The following is a 17964-nucleotide window of genomic DNA, read 5'->3' on the forward strand; positions in this document are numbered from 1 at the left end:
TGAACCTGTTATCTAGACGACAACGAGCGGACGTTATAACATGTGGAAGAAATTTTCTTGTTGTAACGTAAAAATGGCAGACTCAATAATTTGAGAGGTGAGAGAAAGAATTCCGTTGTTATTGATATTATTAAGGAAATTTGGCCTTACATAGTGGGGGCATAATCATCATTACATATTCTATTCTGTATAGGATTATTAAAAATGTGTTTATGATTTGTTTCGAGTATGTTTTGGGCTTGAACTCTATAATTTTAAAGGTACGTTAAATCAATAATAGCACCAAAATATAACCAAGCAAATGTTACTACAAGAATTATAAACGAAATAATTTAAGATATATTAGTAGGCTACTTCTCGTCAATGTCAATTTCAAATGCACTTTAAATATTGTAAGAGTGAATGAGAAAAGCGTTTGATTTCAGAATAGCAGGAAGAATATTATAGTCTAATAAGTTTATACCAGGTGCATTAAATTTCGGAACTGTTTTCCTTATTATATTGATAAATTCTGTTAGTTATAAATTTGCTATATTTTTAGGTAAGTTTAGCAATTTTTTTTTAGCTAGATCTATAAGTCCTTTAGTTACTTTCTTAGGTCACCTATTGGCAACACTGAACATTATGTAGAGTCAGTCTATCACAGTGTTCGAAGTTTGAGGGAAATTTCCCTAATCTAAGGAAATTTTGTAGGTAAATTTAGCACAAAAAAAGGAAAAAGGGAATTTTTCGACAAAACGCGAAAATCCACGCATATATATTCTTGCGATGACTAACCAATCAATATAAATGCTTAACTTTTTTGTTAATCAGAAATAAACCAACACAATAGCAATAGTTTGTGTTTGTTCAAAGTAGTATAAATTTGCAGCCATTGCTCGCTGGCTAAATTTTTTGTAAAGAAAAAATGAAGGAAAAGTAAAAAAAAAAAATAAAAAATAAACAAAAACCAAACGAATAAAACAAATGTGGTTAGTATTTTCTCTAATATAGCTAAATTAATCTTATCACATAACTTCTGTCATAGGAATTGGACACTCAAGAACCTAGGGAAAATTTGATAGGAAAAGGGAAAATTCTGAGTCAGTTGCGAAAATTTTTCTGAAAAAAACCTACGTCTATCATGTCATTGTTGCAGCGAAAAGTCTTTCAATGTTTGAATCAGTGATGCCAACTCGTGGGAAAATCCCATATTGTGGGATTTTTAACAAGAATTCTTGAAATTGGATAAAGGGAATTTTCATAAAAATTGATTTATGGAATTTTTCATATATCTATTCCATTGACATCGATAAAATTGTCTATGGGCGAAGAGTAGACAAATGTCTTCAATAAACACGAAATTAATGCTAATTGTGAAATTTTGTTACCACAAAAGTTAGTGTTAAAATGACTTATGCAGTGACTTATGAATCTCAAAAACAAGTTCTAAAGAACGTTAATTATGCACTGGTAATTTTAAAAAAAAAATGAAAGAAAGAATAGAATTAACGGAAGAAAATAAAACGAGAAACTTCTAACTTCCAAACCATTTCATACGAAATAATTGAAGAATAAAGTTTATCTAGTCTTATCACGTTCAGTAGAAGATTATGACACAAAATCATGACTCTCAAAAAAAAAAAAAAAAAGTGTTTTCAGCAGCATTTTCAATTGTCTCTTTCAATTAAAAAAATACTTGCTTATAGATTGTTAGATAGATATAGATAATTGGAGTTTCTGAGTAATTGACTTATATATTGAAGAGAATGCTGATATATACTAATTGCACTGTTTGTGTGTTCTAAGTTTAGAAAATTTTCTTATTACTATAGCATGGGAAATTTAAGAGAAAAATGAGAATTTCTGCCTCTCGAGATGGAATTTTATAACGTTTTAGGTTGGCATCACTTGTTTCAATCAGAGTTTATACTTCATTTTGTAAGATACGCAGTATTTCTATAGAGACTTGAAACCTTATCATGGCTTAATTTTTAATTTGTTCTTCAACAGTTATCGAAAAGCTCTTATATATACAGAGACGTACGCAGGGGGGTACTGGAAATACTAACCCTCCGAAATCCTGAATTTTCAATAAATTTCGTCTAATTTTGGGGGTAATTTTACAATTTTTAATCTTCATATGGAATTTGGGCCTCGACTTCAAATAAATAGATAAATTAAAAGACATGTTATCGTCTGAAGATATTTATTGACACAAAATAACAGTAATAATTCGAGTAAACACAGCACGACAGGCATACAGTAATAAGAATCGAAATTTGAAAAAAAAAAAACGTTTAAAATGACAAACGTGAACTGAAAAGCATTCAGAAGAAAATAGCATAACTACTGATCAGGAAAACTATGAAATATTTTAATATGATTCGACAGTTGCCACTCTTGCACAAAACACTCTTTACAAATTTTGCAAAGAAATGGTTTTCGTTTGTGAACCAATGTATGTCTATCTCTGTGTATTTTTTGAGTAAAACCTTTGGAACAGATTTGACATACAAATGGCTTCAACCCAATATGGATAAATTTATGCTTTTTCAAATTCTGTAACGAGGAATACGTCTTCAAGCACCAAGGACACACATATTTTTGTTCACTTGGTCCTTCAGCTCTCAATGAGTGAGTACTTAGAGTTGACGGGTGTCCTGAACTGTGGAAAGAAAGAAAAAAGATTTACTTTGTGTGTGTAGTAAACAGTGCTTCATATTTATTTAAAAAAAAAAATCATTCAAAATATGAGAAATAATAATGCCCAATTTACTAGTACAATAAATAAAAATAAAAAAGCTAAAGAATTTATCTGAGGCAAAAGTATGGAAATGTTCAGAATCCAGAGTGCTTTGCAGACGATATAATACAATACCTTCCTAATAGTACTTATCTTTATAAAATTATTTTGTAGATATACGAATGAAGTAAATATGTAGGAAAAATATATTTATATTTTAAATTAAATTAATACGTATATTAAATTAATACGAAATACAGAAGGAACCCTGGAATATATATATATATATATATATATATATATATTAGAAGTTACTACAAATTAGGAAAAATAAGAATCTTCAAACACTTAAGAAACCAAGCATCGATATATGACTAAATGTGAGCATTAAAGCGTGTGCTTATAAATAAATTATTCGCGCTACCCAAGCATCATTCATAAAAGAAAAAGAAAAAAGAAACAAAAGTAAATTACAAGATATTCGAGCTAAATGATATTCGAGAGTACAAAGGTGCCTTCATGTTTCCACATATTTATACAAGGGTCATCCAGAAAAAAAGGACAGTTTAGATATGAAACACAAATGACAAATAACGCGTACAGAAGGCATATGGACATTATATGTACCTTAATCTACTTTTGAAGGTATTTGCAAGGTATAGAGTTCCAGTACCACAAATCCTTTCCATGCTTCTTTTGTTATTCGGGTTTCACAACAAAAGGATTCTTTGTTTTTTTCTGAATGACCTTCGTACGTATTTCTCATAAATAGCTTATATTTATCATAATAAAACTATACATGACTTCACCATAGCATAAGAGGGTATTCTGGCTCAGTGGTAGAGCGCTCACCTCTGATGCGAGGAGAGGTCAATTCTGGACCATGTGATGGAAAATATCCGTTTTCTCGAGATTCTTCCGTTTGCTCTCACTTTACCAATGCCCTTCATTCACTCTCATTAATCATCCGTCTCCTTTACCTTTAAGAGTATAATCGTGAGACGTTAAAATTAAGGATTTTATTTCCTATTTCGTCATACTTGAATAATAAACGATGTGTAAGCATTACCCCCTCAAACATCACCATTTGTTTTGCTGTGAGAGGAGAGTCGGGACTATGAGTACATCTGTAAATTTGAGACGAGAAACAACAATTCTCGATCCATTTCCAAGATCAGAATCCAAAGGGAGAAGAGTAATTTTAGGAGCTTCGTAGCCAATGCTTGTATACTTATATGAGATCGAAAGTTTAGTCGGCATCTTCGCATTTAAAAATATTTGTACCCTAAAAATTTGTCTTACTAAAATCAGTTACTGGTTGTTTTGTGCTGCGAACAACTTTTACGTTTATTTCGGTATGAACATTGATTAGGAACCTGGTGATATGTATATTTTTTTAAAATTAATGATAAATTACTCAATCGTTATCCCTACATAGTATTTGAATATTCTTAAGTATAATATTCTAACAACATTATTAATTAAGAAATTAAGTATATAAAGTTACAAAATTAGACAAGGAATTTTCGAGACGAAACGCGAAAAGTTTCGAGAATCGAGACGACTTTTTTGAAAAATTTACGAAGCAAGACGAGAAAACTATTTCACATTTCGCCTCTCGTGAGCAACACTAATCGCGACGTGTAATTCACGATGCACCATTTATATAACATTTTTTTAAAAATACTATTAGCCTTATATTGGAGATTATAAATTAACGTTTGAAAGTTAATATTGGCCGTAATGAAGGCATAATTACTCAATCTTTGTATACGAGGTATATCCAAAACTAATTCTTAGTAGATCCCTTTATTGCACTTTCCTATTTCTACTTGCTTCATACACAAATTTGAATCACGCAGAAAGAGTTATGGACATCGGACCCTTGCTCTACTAAGCTAGTCGCTCTACCTACCAACACCAGAGAAATTGACTGTAATCCGTCTTTGAACAGAATATTCAGACCAAGAGAACAGATTTCGGGTATTAAGTACACACGAGCAAAATAATTACAAAACTGAACGAACTTTTACAGTTCAAAAGTTTATGACGAAATGGTTTAATATACAATTAATTACAATAAGTAAAGTCACAATTGTACTCATACCAGAAAAGTTTTATTGATGTACTTCTAAGTCTAGTAAAATAATGCATACTACATTTTCCTCTTACTGAGGAAGAAATACAAACGTAAATTCCAATCTTCAAGAGCCAAGAGCTATTTCCAATTACGGTCTGATTTTCAACATAAACATAATCTCAGTACGACCACATCATATGCATATCTTAGTGTTCTAAACATAAATTCCTATTAGTGAAACATCTTAGTGTGAAATAACAGATCACTTTCACGTGAAAAACATTCTTTGCAAAGTTCACAGAGAAATGGTTTTCGTACATGAATCTTGACATGTGTATCTCTAGTTGCTTGCTGGTTGAATCTTTTTGAACATATTTGACATGCAAATGGTTTTTCTCCAGTGTGAATTAGTTTGTGCCGTTTCATAACCTGTGCTGTAGAGAACGACTTTAAGCAAAAAGGACACTGAGGTCTTTTTCTATGAGAACTAGCTTCTGTAGCTGTTGTCAATTGTCTGTTTGAAGCCGAGGACAATATTAGACTGAAAAAGAAATTAAAAGAGAAAAAGAATTAGTGTGAGTAATAAATTGCACAGCCAATGTCTTAATAAGCATCACAAAAAAGGAAACCTTTAAGTTTAAAAATTCGAAGAAACACACAGTCAAAGCTTTAAGGTCTCTTTTTGGACAAAATTTCACTTTATTCACTCTCATTCCTATACACAGATGTAAATAGAATCCATATATATTACATACCAGCGAAGTCGCCGATCTTCGAACAGGAAGAATAATGTTTATGCACAACCTTTGAGAGTAAAGAAATGAAGGGGAAATACAACGACAAGCAATGCCTTAGCATTGTATCTATCGATTCTCAGAAGAGTTGACATGTCCATTTTTCGAACGGCAAGAATATGGTTAATGCAAAAGAATTCAAAGACGTGGAAAGTATACAAGCGGAACCACAAGAAAAACTGCCTGCTTCACAGACATCGTGGTTTCACTGCATACTTTTTACATAATTTTTTTACATCCCCCCAAAAATCCTTCTAGCGTCGAAAATTGGAAAAATGGCTTCGTATGTGGTTAGGTCTGATAAAACATTTATCTGTTTACAAAATTTGATTCTAGGGGGTAACTCATTTCTATGAGAAAATCTGATGGAAGACTAACAAACTTCTATATAGTATATGAAATATATTATTATATATTAGTATAGATTGATAATCGAGTACATCCTACGATATAAAGAGCATATCAGTGATATTGCAGGCCACTTGGGTCTGAATGTTGCTTTTCAGACCCTGTTTAGTTCTTCTGGTCTACTGGCTAGCACGTGTGCATCGTTGCACGTAGTCCCGGGTTCGATTCTCGGCACAAAAATTTAACTTCACAATCATTCGCTTTCGTTAATTATTTGTCTTCTTTAGTGTAAAGGGTATAACTGTTGGCTGTTAAACCAAAAAAAATTGCACTTTATATTTTTTCAGACCCTGTCTGATATGGTAACTAAGAAAGACCTGGAAGCACCCGAAATCATATCAGCTCTACATCATTATTACAGAATTTACAGTGGATTGACGAAGTCCACTGCTCGAGGTCACATATTCTTGATGATTACATTATTTCTTACTCAAAATACTGTGTTTTCAATATCTGGAATATAATTTCATGTTTATTCATCTTCTTGTACTGAAAAATAAAGAATATATAAGAAAAAATAAAATACAGTTTGGACTCAATGGGATCGCTCATATTTTACATGACAAGTTTCACAGGCTCTACCGCTTAGACTTTGATGTCTCATAACAGAAACATGTAGTTTCTCTTTCTCACGCTCCTATACTCCGATAGCCCTTGCAGTTATCTTTCAGTGAACTGCTTTCACACATACACTCACCACATGAGAGAATGAAAATATAGATTTAATGAGGACACAAAGAAAGAGAATCATCCTTGTTAGATTTATGTTAGCAGATTCGTGGTTCTCCGTGTCGAAGTTGGATGGTACCCGGATCTGCTCGCTTACTCCCAAACCATTTTCAGGACCTTTCCAAATGGAGTTTGTCTTTCATGTGCTTATTAAACATGTTTAATAACAAAAACTGAATATTCATAGTAGAACATAACTTTTTTAAAAATGTATATTTAAAGCTGGTTAACACAGTGAGATCATTAAAACAAATGAAATTAATCATCTACTTTATTATTCTCTTTTGCATAACTGGATGCGTGCATCTGCGAATTTATTACTATACTATTCCACAACAGAATGTGAGTAACTGAGGTCTTTACATAAAAAGATCTTCCGCCAATCTTTAACACGTTCTCTACTCTTGTTCATAGATGGAATAAAATCTAAATAGGTATGACTTTCTTGGACCAATTTTATATCAGGTCAAAATAATAACAGATCGTACCGACAATTGCGAGACAAGCGCCCTTTGGTATTCTATGATATCAACTCGACCTTACTAAATTCCTCATAATAATAAAAGGGCGTCTAGATGCATGGGAGCCAATCTTGGGGAGCCAATGGTCCCGGGCTACCATGAAGTTTGCTTAGGTCTATGCATTTGTATTAAAATCATCATCGATTTCTTGTTAAACTACGTATGTCAAACTTGAAAAGACCCTCTAAAGTTACGCAGAAATTAGTGCCACTGTCTAGACCTCAAACCACAGAGGAATCCACAAATACAAAGAAAATGAGTTCATATTACACGTTCAGACAACGAATCAAAGGATGTCTTCCTAAACGAGTTCCACTCCCACCAAAAACCTAACCATTAATTCCTTAATATCAACCAAATTAGATACTATGAGCTGTATGGGAACAACAAAGAAGAACAAGCAGATCATAAAGAAAATGAACATAGCAATAACAAGAAAAGCCTGGGCAAATAGCCCTTTTCAGAGTCGCCCTGAACAGTGTACCCCATTTACTGTGCACTGAAGGGCACGGATTAATACTCGCACATCACAGCAGAAGGAAAAAAGAAAGGAATGAAAAAAAAAAGACTGATTACTGCAACACCCTTTGCAATCAGTCTAACGGCATACCCTTTCTCTTAGACTGTTGTAAACTGATCCAGTGCAAGCTAACAAAATCACCCACAAAGGACTCCACCTCTTTGGCATTATAAAGCCAAAACATCTGGCAGCGCGACTATACCAAAATTTAATAGAAACTGCTACAAATATGGCCACATGAGCTACCTCTGTAGACAACCAAGGGTGCTACTGAAGTTGTGATGCATATCAGGACATCTCACGCAACAACCGCATACATAAACTTTTCTGTGAAACCTGCAAAGTTACAGGCTACAGAACGGAAGCAGTAACTGCACTCTCCGTTCCCGCTTATAATAATAATAATCAGTGGCGTATTTACGATTTTGTTTCGGGGGGCTTTGCTAACTTTCGGGGGGGGGGCTTTGCCTGAAAATGTGAAAATTCTCCAAGATATTCCATATACTTTACTATAGTAAGTAAGATTTCGGGGGGGCTTAGCCCGGAAGCCCCCCTAAATACGCCACTAATATAATAATAATAATAATAATAATAATAATAATAATAATAATAATAATAATAATAATAATAAAGCCTCCCAAATTTCATAAAATCTGTAACGTAAGATGATGCCCGCACATAGGAAGAACAAAAAAAGGGAGCAATTGCAATGGAGGACCGAATCAAGTGTGCAATAGGAGAGGTCATTCAATCCATCGGGAAATGAGTGGCTTCGATTCTCACCATGATCACTAACCCAGCACAACGAACAATTGCACAAGCTATACACAAGTCAACAAAACATTCCTAAAGGCTAGACTAAACACTCTCACACCTCAAACAACATACCCATTACCAACATCAAACTGTCACGACCCCTCGTCAAAAAACAAAAGAATAGTTAATGTCATTCATAAAAGTAAACAAAATCCCAGAACACAAACATACGCAATAGTTAATTTCCATCACAAACCAACTTTCACACAAGAAGAAATATCACATCCAAACACATGGCAATATCCACAGCATTACACATGCAATAACAAATGCAGGAATAACACACGCTTACATAATGACGAACATCTGCAAACGGATATGGGTAATGAAGAAAGAAAGAAGTTCATGGTAAGGTATCAAGAAGACGAAGAACTAGTATAGGACGACAGAACCCGTGCCAATATATCCTTCCAGCAAATAAAGTCCAACCCTATCAGGCTCCTTCAAGCATCACCGAGAGCTTTCCGTTCTTCCAAAACAATCTAAAATTTGTTGGACAAAGTAGCATTACTGGTAGAGGTCGTTCCACCCTGTAAGGGACAATAAACTTACTTCTCCGTAATATAACTACTTAAGTTAAATATTCTTTATAGTTTTAATATATATATATATATATATATATATATATATATATATATATATATATATATATATATATATATATATATATATATATATATATATATATATATATATTACTTTTCCATTCTTGATATTTCTGCTTGCAAATAATCACTTGAATGACTAGCAATGATTAGGAAATTGCTATATTAAAATTTAAAACAATCAAACACAAGAAAAAGAAGTATATTTTTGTATTAATTATAACAAATACATTTTTTTAAATAAAAGTATCTCAAAACAATTTTTCCATTGGAAGGACTATAAGAACATATGATTTCCAACCTAGTATTTAAGCTTAAAACTATAATATGCAGAGTAAAAATTCAGATTTAAGTATAGAATATATAACAATTTTAGCCTTCTTACCCACATCCCTAAATATCTCTGAGGAGATTGCAAACTTCCTAAAAACGCAAATCGTAACATTCGAGTATTTTTGCGTCTATTACATAAAAATATAAAGACATATAAAAATAAGTCTTCTACAAACACCTTCAACAGTAAAGTAAGTCATTGAAAACTTATATACGTTTTCGAATTTCGTTCACCTTCTGAATTATGTCAATGATATGTGCTTACCAAGACTCAAAACCTGATGTGATAGTTCCGAAAGAAAATAGATAATTGCAACGAAATCTACGAAAATGGTTACCTGCTTGTTATTATTGTTAGGATTATTCCGTCTACGCAAGTTACGGAAGTTTCAGTATTGGTGTCATCAAACATGTGTTAAGTTTCATTGCAATTATGTCTTTAATTCTTTATTATATATCCGAACAAAAATTATCGAAGATCCTGCACACGAATAATTCCTACACATCGGGCACATAAATATTATGCCGACTGATACAATCAAAATGATTTTGTACTGTATTTTGCACGTTATCTAGAAATGTGCCCGATGGGAACCTCATGTAATGACTGAGTATCTGAATACAAAAGGAATTTCTACATCCATGTTACAGAATTGATCTCGTCCTCTGTGCTTCCTCCAAGATGCAATGGAAATGGAATAGGTTCATTACATTGGTTGGTAAATATTTTAAAAAGAGCAAAAGATATGAGTAACATATAGTAATAAGTTTGTGACACTAATACTGTCTCAGAGTTTATTAAATGTCCCCCGTATAATAGTTTGTCTTCTAATCCTTACGATATTGAGATCGAGTTGCCACAAAATCGAAATTTCATAAATCAACAGTATTAAAAATATAAAATAAACCATCAATATAGATAGGTGAAACAATATGATGGAAGACATGAGTCACATCAATTGGATGCCCCTGGGGAGTAATATCCCCCACATTGAATCTCTGCTAATGACCAAACTCCAATAGAACAAACATAAAACTTCCTCAAACTAGCAAAAATAAATTTGGTGATATGCAGGTTAATAAAAAATATTACCTTAGCAACGATCAAATGCCTAGGTACAATACACAAGCTAGTGTATAGCAAATAGAAAACTGAAAATGTAAATAAAAAACAAGATTCACCTGTTGTCTATGCATGAAACGAAATGAAATTTTAGTTTAGTGCCCCACCCTATGCATGAAATGTTTTAATATGAATTGAGAGATCACGTTCTTGCTCAAAACAATTCGAGCACATGCTACAAATAAATGGTTTTCGTATATGGATCTTCATATGAACGTCTCTATTTCCTTTCCTGTTAAACCTTTTCAAACAGAGTCGACATGCATATGGCTTCTCTCCAGTATGGATCAGTTCATGCCGCTTTAGATCTGTTACAACGAAAAAGGCTTTCACACACCAGCGGCACTTGTGTCGCCTGCCATGAAATTTATTTCCAGGAGATGACAAAGCCTGATTATTTGTAGTAGTCAAAAAAGCCGAACTGTAAGAAAACAAAACAATAATTATATATTACGTTTCACTGATATAAGACACAACAACCGAGATTGCACAAGAAAAGAATTTTAAATTCAGTAAAAATTGAACAACATTACATGAACACTAAAACTCTTCAGTATGGCAATTGGATACTGAGCACAACAGTTGGTAAAGATATTTCTGAGAACAGTAATAACACAAAAACAAATATCCATATAAATAACAGCTTCAACCTTCGTCTAGAGATACTCAATATCACTGATAATTATCACAATATTTGAATAAATCATTTGATCAAAATAACTTCAACAGAATATTGACTGCGTAGACGTAATGAGCTTGTTTAGTTCCCAGTGCATTCAGATCAGGAACAGCTGGAGATAAAAGGATTTAAAAAAAGTGAGATAGGAAAACGTCATAGAACGTATCGAACTGAATAATCTGTTTGCTCCACAAGACTCCCTATTATTGGACCTCGGAAGTCACCCGAAAATTCTCAATAGCAAGTAAGTACTTTTTTTTTCTTACATAGTTTAAAAAGATCACAAAGAAACAAACTTTTATAGGAAGAAGTTTATCATGTGGGTCAACTTTTACAAAATGGCTATCATTTAACTATGAGCACTTTCAGATGAAATTTCCAACGCTTGTAAATCACCAACAGTTAGATAAAAGGGCGATACATGAGGTGAGATTGGAAAATGTAAGAGGGCGTATCAAATGATGTGCTCTGCTTGGGATACAGGGTCCGTGTTCAGACAACGTGACAAAAGTCATAGATCGTCAGGTCAGTGTTACCACTTTAATACTTGTGACGCCATATCGAATAGTTTGAGTGAGGCAGATTGTTTAACAATCGCGTACCAATGACATTTTTGTTTGTATATACCAATGGGGGGGGGGGTTCAGTTACTCACTCCATTTTATTTCTACACATTTGAATACGGAAACGAATGTGAAAATGTTTGCTAGTGCTATAACATTTGAATGAAGTATGAAATGAATGGCTTGATCCATGATGATGTCAAATAGCATGCATTGACGTCACTCCCGATTTCTGAATGAACAAACATCCCTAAAATAAAACAACTAAAAATAAGGCACATTTAATTTTTGGAAAATGTTCACAACATAATCGCGTTCTTTTTGGTTGCACTTTACGTTTCCTGTAATTATTCAGTGCTGCACTGCATGAAGGTTCTTTCTATCATCTGTTCTTCCTTCTTTAATTCATAAAAAGAAATATCAATACGTGATCAGTATAATTTTTATGAGCCAAATTAATAATATTTTTGGCAACACTAATGTGGCCATGCCAAATTAATATGGTTGCCACCAGGTGAAACAGATCTTCAAAATAAATGTCCTAAATGGTCAAAACTGTGTTTGAAAAATTAACAGAGATATTGTCAAAAATACTGAGGGTCAGTTGTTGACTTCCTCCATTGGCATGCGACTGTTAAACAGGTGAACAAGTAATTTTGGGTATACCCATAACGTAAAGTGAAACAGGTATAGTAGCAAAATACAAGTCACCAATCCGAAGTTCATCAACCCCTTTTCGGAAGATTTGTATTTTTTTTCTTAGAAGATATTAGTACCATTACGTCTTTAATATGTAAAAACAAAATATTAACGGATTATCCAAAGAAGTTGAATATAAGAAACATTCAATTTATCATGCCAATGAATATGATGAAGTTCGAATTTCAAAGGAGAGTCCAGGTTGATACATAAACGAAAAAAATGGATGTTAACAAATGTGAGTAACTACTAGTATTATTATTAATATAAATCGTAACTATGGCTTACGTTACACAATTTTTAAACTTACTTTCAGTGTATAGAATTGTGTTCCTCAAACAGTAGTCTGTGGACCACCATTGATGTACAGTGAGTTTGCCGATGAACAATGCTGAGCATGATGATATTACAATCATATCCAGAAGATGTCTGAAATGTATGCATTACTATGACTTAATTTTGTTTTGCTTGAAATAGCGTTTAAATGATTTATTTTATGCTGAGTAAGTAATGATTATTTTGTTTTACAAAAAGAAAATAATTAAATAGTGTTATGTAGCATTCGATTACTTCAGGTTTGTGAAACAACTTCTGAAAAATTATTTTTGTATCTACGTACTCACAAAAGTTACTGTTAAAAGTTGCTTATTTGAAAACAATAGAAATATATAATATTAATGCATCAAATTGCAACACTGGGTGTTAAATTCAAATATAAATACATAATCTACTTTCTTCCTAAATAACCTTGTGCTAAGTGAAGAGCTGCGGCAGCGTATTCGGTAGAGACCTGAGTTCGATCTCTGGTGGAAGATGGTCCTAAGTTTTACCCCACCTTTGTAAAATTAGCACCTAAGACAATCTAGGTACAGCCAGTGTGTGGTGCTGACTACAACACTCCCACTACCTGCCGTAGTTAAGGAAGTGTGTGCAATTGCCTCTACCTTCAAACGGCCGTATAGGGACTGACTGCTCATCACTTTTTACTGTCAAGTAAAAAGTATTAAATAGTCAATAAGAGAAAGAGTTCACTAATACAGCTTCTAGATTATTTTTTAATGAAAAAGCAGAATGGTTGTAATAGGCGTTCAACATTTCCTTGAAAGGAGAATACTAACCCCTGGGGTGAAATAGATAGGAAAATAATACTAGTCAATTTATTATTTTGCAGTTTCGCATGCCTTTCAGCATCAAGACTATAATAAATATGAATCTATAGCTTAATGTGGATCCCGATCACATGCGTTTCCTCCGGGGATCGAATCCGAGTCTCTCTCAAACGCGCGTGTGCTAACCATTCATAACTGCAGATACTGCAGACTTCATAACAGTAGAAGCAGTAAATATTTAGTTCAATGCTGTTTAATAAGTATATGATTGCTTGTTCTTTTGGTTGCTCTATTTATGATTGTTTTAGTAATATTAAGTTATGTATCGTACAGTAGCACACAAATACTCGCTTTAAGTTTTCTCTTCTTTCTAAAACATTTCATATTTTCTTCGTTATACCAGGTTGTCTCCGTAGAAGCACCGAGTTGTGCACTGTCATCTATCCTATTAATAGGGACTGCTAGTCAGCAATGATAACACAATTTCTTTCACCAACAACTGCAGGTCTGTTATCTGTACAAAGTACCTAAAAACACTGTTTCATTCTTAACATTGCATAAATGTTAAAAATTTAATGCATTTTTTGAATTGTGCGCGAACTATCCTTCCTTTACCTTATTACATTCAAACCGCTACATATAAACTACTGAAAAAAATCTAATAATTATATAAGAAGAAATAATCGTTATTAAAAGTCAACTTTAAAAATTATATTTTTACAGAAACATATCTCTAGGTCTATTAGTAAGATAACAAAAACAAGAACGTAGATATGGTAATCCTTTATTTTATAAATGATAAAAAACAATCCAGCACATGGAGTTTATATATATATATATATATATATATATATATATATATATATATATATATATATATATATATATATATATATATATATATATATATATATATATTTACTGGTGAAATAACTTAGTATGAAATGCCAGTTCATCTTCTTTCGCAAAACAATCCTTACAAAGGCTGCAACTAAATGGTTTCTGTACATGAATATTCATATGACATGACAGTTCAGCTTCTTTTGCAAAACAATCCTTACAAACGCTGCAACAAAATGGTTTCACTGCATGAATTTTCATATGTCTGTCTCGGTTGCCTTTTACATTAAATGTCTTCGAACATATTTGACATTCAAAGGGCTTCTCTCCTGTATGGATTCTTTCGTGTTGTTTCACAGCAACCGATGATGGAAATATTTTCATGCACCATCGACAACTAAAAATCTTCGGAGATTGAAATGAAAGGCTGAAAGAAAAAGGGAAACAAGTGCAAATCAATTGATGATAGTATATGCAGCAACTAATGATAAACAGTGCAAGTCTAATTTATACAATCCTTGCGGGTATAACATCTTTAGAACAGCAGTTATAGAACTATGTCGATTATGACTGAAATTTTTCTTGGATTACATTGGGTTCAATAGTTACACTAAAAGATGTAACTAAAGCAGACCGGCCATTAAGCCGAATAGCTTTCTCTAAATTGCCACCACAAGTCAATAAACGTTTCAAAAAAAAATTAATCTATGTAATGACAATTAGCAGTAAAACAAGTTTTCAAACGTTCAACCCTGATAAATGTGTACTCCCAAAATTAGTGTCCATTATCGTTAACAAACATATTGATAACGTTTAGTACAGCACACGTAAATAGCACATACACATGAAAAAGTGCAGACTGTAACTGTGATAAATACCTTGTGACTCCGTAGGTCATCAAAAAGAAACCCAAGAGTTATGAGCTGAAAATTGTTAGATGTTTTTTATGTTGAATAGATGAAATATCCAGAAGTTTACATTTAAATTCTGCAAAATGTAGTTAATGACAGCAACGAACGTTATAATGAAATGAAAACAACACGAAACGTAGTAAAGCATCCATAATATCATAGGAAAAATAAACCGGAGGAAAGTAGGAAGGAAAAACAGGCGAAATTATGGTTCCAAAATCGGGCCATAACGCAAATACATCTTATCTTCACGCGTAACAAAGCTCAAGTAAAAGCAATTCGGTATTAAAAAAAAAAAAAAAATCAAGAGTTACAAGCGATAATCATTTCAGACCTGCAACCAGCCACAAAATTTTTAGGGGGTCATAAATATAATGTAAGAGCCTGTAGAAGTCGTAAAAAATTATAAACAGGTCTACATCAATAATTATTCAGATCTTGTATGTTTGGTAACCGTAATTCTCATTACATCCCTTCACCCTAGCTCCCTACTATAATAATAATAATAATAATAATAATAATAATAATAATAATAATAATAATAATAATAATAATAATAATAATAATAATAATAATAATAATAATAATGAGTATTTCAAAAATGTTTATTAATTCATCTAATGCATAAAACAAAAAGCCGTGTTATGTGTTAGGTCTTAACAGGGTTTTTCTAGTATTATTTTTATTAAAGTGCATATTCTAAAGGGGAAACGGAGAGTTATCATTTATGCGAAAAATTGAGTATTTCACGAGCCTGTCAAGTTAGACAGCTGAAACTCAGTATACAAACTCCTTATAAATAATGTGATTCCCAGGTATTTTGAAAATTTCCGTTTTAAGGAGCGAGAGAGAAGGAAACATTTTCAATATAAATAAAAATGGAACGTAAGAATCTTTGACTGCCAACTCTTCCTAGACGTATGATAAAATTTATTTAAATCTACTCCCAAATTAAACTAATAAAACTTTTAAATAGAATTTTTAAAGTTTCCAGTGCATTTTAGAGGGAAAATGTGAAACACAATAGGGAATGAACGATCTATTTTCACTCTCACAGTCAGAACCATTGGAGAACTAACTATATATTAAAATCAACGTTTATAAGTTTGTAGCCAATTCCTTTCGACAGTAGGATCTCGGAAATCATTAGCAGAAACGTGAAAAAATTTTGTCTAGATTTGCCAGTTCTTATACAAAACGTGTCGTTATTTTTCTATTCGAAGTTTTTGGGGTCGTTTTGTGCCCATAAGATTTATATTGTCCTAGGGAGTTACCAAGGTTGATATTGTATTAGGCAACCAGTACAAGAGCTACGTATAGCGGGTTGACCGACATTACAGGCTTTGCTGTAATCGGAATGGAAAACCTTATTGCAAGTAGACAACTTCAAAGGCTTGCAGAGCCGCAATAAGTTGTACTCAGCTATGGAGAAAACAAAAATGTTTCTATTTAACTCCATCTATCACTTCTCCAAGTTGAAGGGTAAGGGGAAAAAACAAGGAATGTCACAAAACTGCATTTTCGAGAAAACAGCGTTTTAATATTGAAAACCGCGTACAAACAATAGGGTTATGAAATCTTTTGCCACTTTTTACATGAACATTTCAACATCTACGCATGCATTGCATAGACAGTCAAAGAGTGCCAAGAGTCACCAACAGATGGGACAAATCACCCGAAAAAGCACATGCATGGACATTCCTTGTTTTTTCCCCGTACCCTTCAGTTTGCCATGAACTCACCCCAAGATCTATACATTAAAATGCTACAACTCTATTCATCACGACTCTGGAATTCATTAAAGGAATAATTAACACTTCTGACCAGAGTATATACACTTATTTATTAAAAACTAAAATACAATTTAACGGTTTCGACAACTTAACGTTATCTTCATCAAACACTAACTTCCTAAGTTAGTGTCTGATGAAGATAACGTTACCGAGACTGTATTTTAGTTTTCAATAAATAAGTGTACATACTCTGGTCAGAAGTGTTAATTATTAGTAAAATGCTGCATTTACATGTTTCTCTATAGCAATTCACTCCCTTTGTAAGTCCCTTCGTCCTTCACTTCTGTTTCTAAAAGGATTATGTACCGATACAACAAGGAAATGGGAAGGAGATTCAGAGTTAAACACAAACCAAAATTATCAGAACTATCACACGAAATAATTAAAGGACTCACTCTAAACATTATTTAAAAAGTTAAATGGGCTAATTCTGCCATCGCTTTACATACTAGATTGTGTAATGTACGTAAAACAAAATCAAGAAATATTATATATATATATATATATATATATATATATATATATATATATATATATATATATATATATATATATATATATATATATGTCATAATACAAGAATTAAGAAAATATAGATATTCCTTCATGTAAACTTGAAACATGTAGGAAAAGTTTATTCTGAACATCCATTAAATTCTTCTATCATTTACCTCAAACTATTAAATTGATTAAAGATATTCATAAGTTCAAGGCAG

The 17964-nt window shown here is 32.6% G+C and overlaps 1 protein-coding gene across 14 annotated transcripts in view; it reads right to left on the bottom strand.

The window, feature by feature from the left end:
* Positions 1–17964, bottom strand: part of LOC145680673 (uncharacterized) — a 613323-nt gene that overhangs the window by 163739 nt on the left and 431620 nt on the right. The window contains exon 4 of one of the 14 annotated variants that reach the window (XM_081751489.1): positions 2314–2647. The exons of 10 other annotated variants lie outside the window; for them this stretch is intronic. In XM_081751489.1, coding sequence (XP_081607615.1) covers positions 2329–2647 — 319 coding nt within the window. In that variant the 3' untranslated portion in view covers positions 2314–2328. Of the gene's footprint in view, positions 1–2313; positions 2648–2718; positions 5347–10747; positions 11076–14618; positions 14972–17964 lie in introns of those variants that run through there. 3 more of the 14 variants (XM_081751494.1, XM_081751492.1, XM_081751479.1) reach the window with 3 other exon arrangements.

This window comes from Thermobia domestica, chromosome 3 (genome assembly GCF_964235325.1).
Source record: "Thermobia domestica chromosome 3, izTheDome1.hap1.1, whole genome shotgun sequence".
In the NCBI taxonomy this organism is placed as follows: Eukaryota; Metazoa; Arthropoda; class Insecta; order Zygentoma; family Lepismatidae; genus Thermobia; species Thermobia domestica.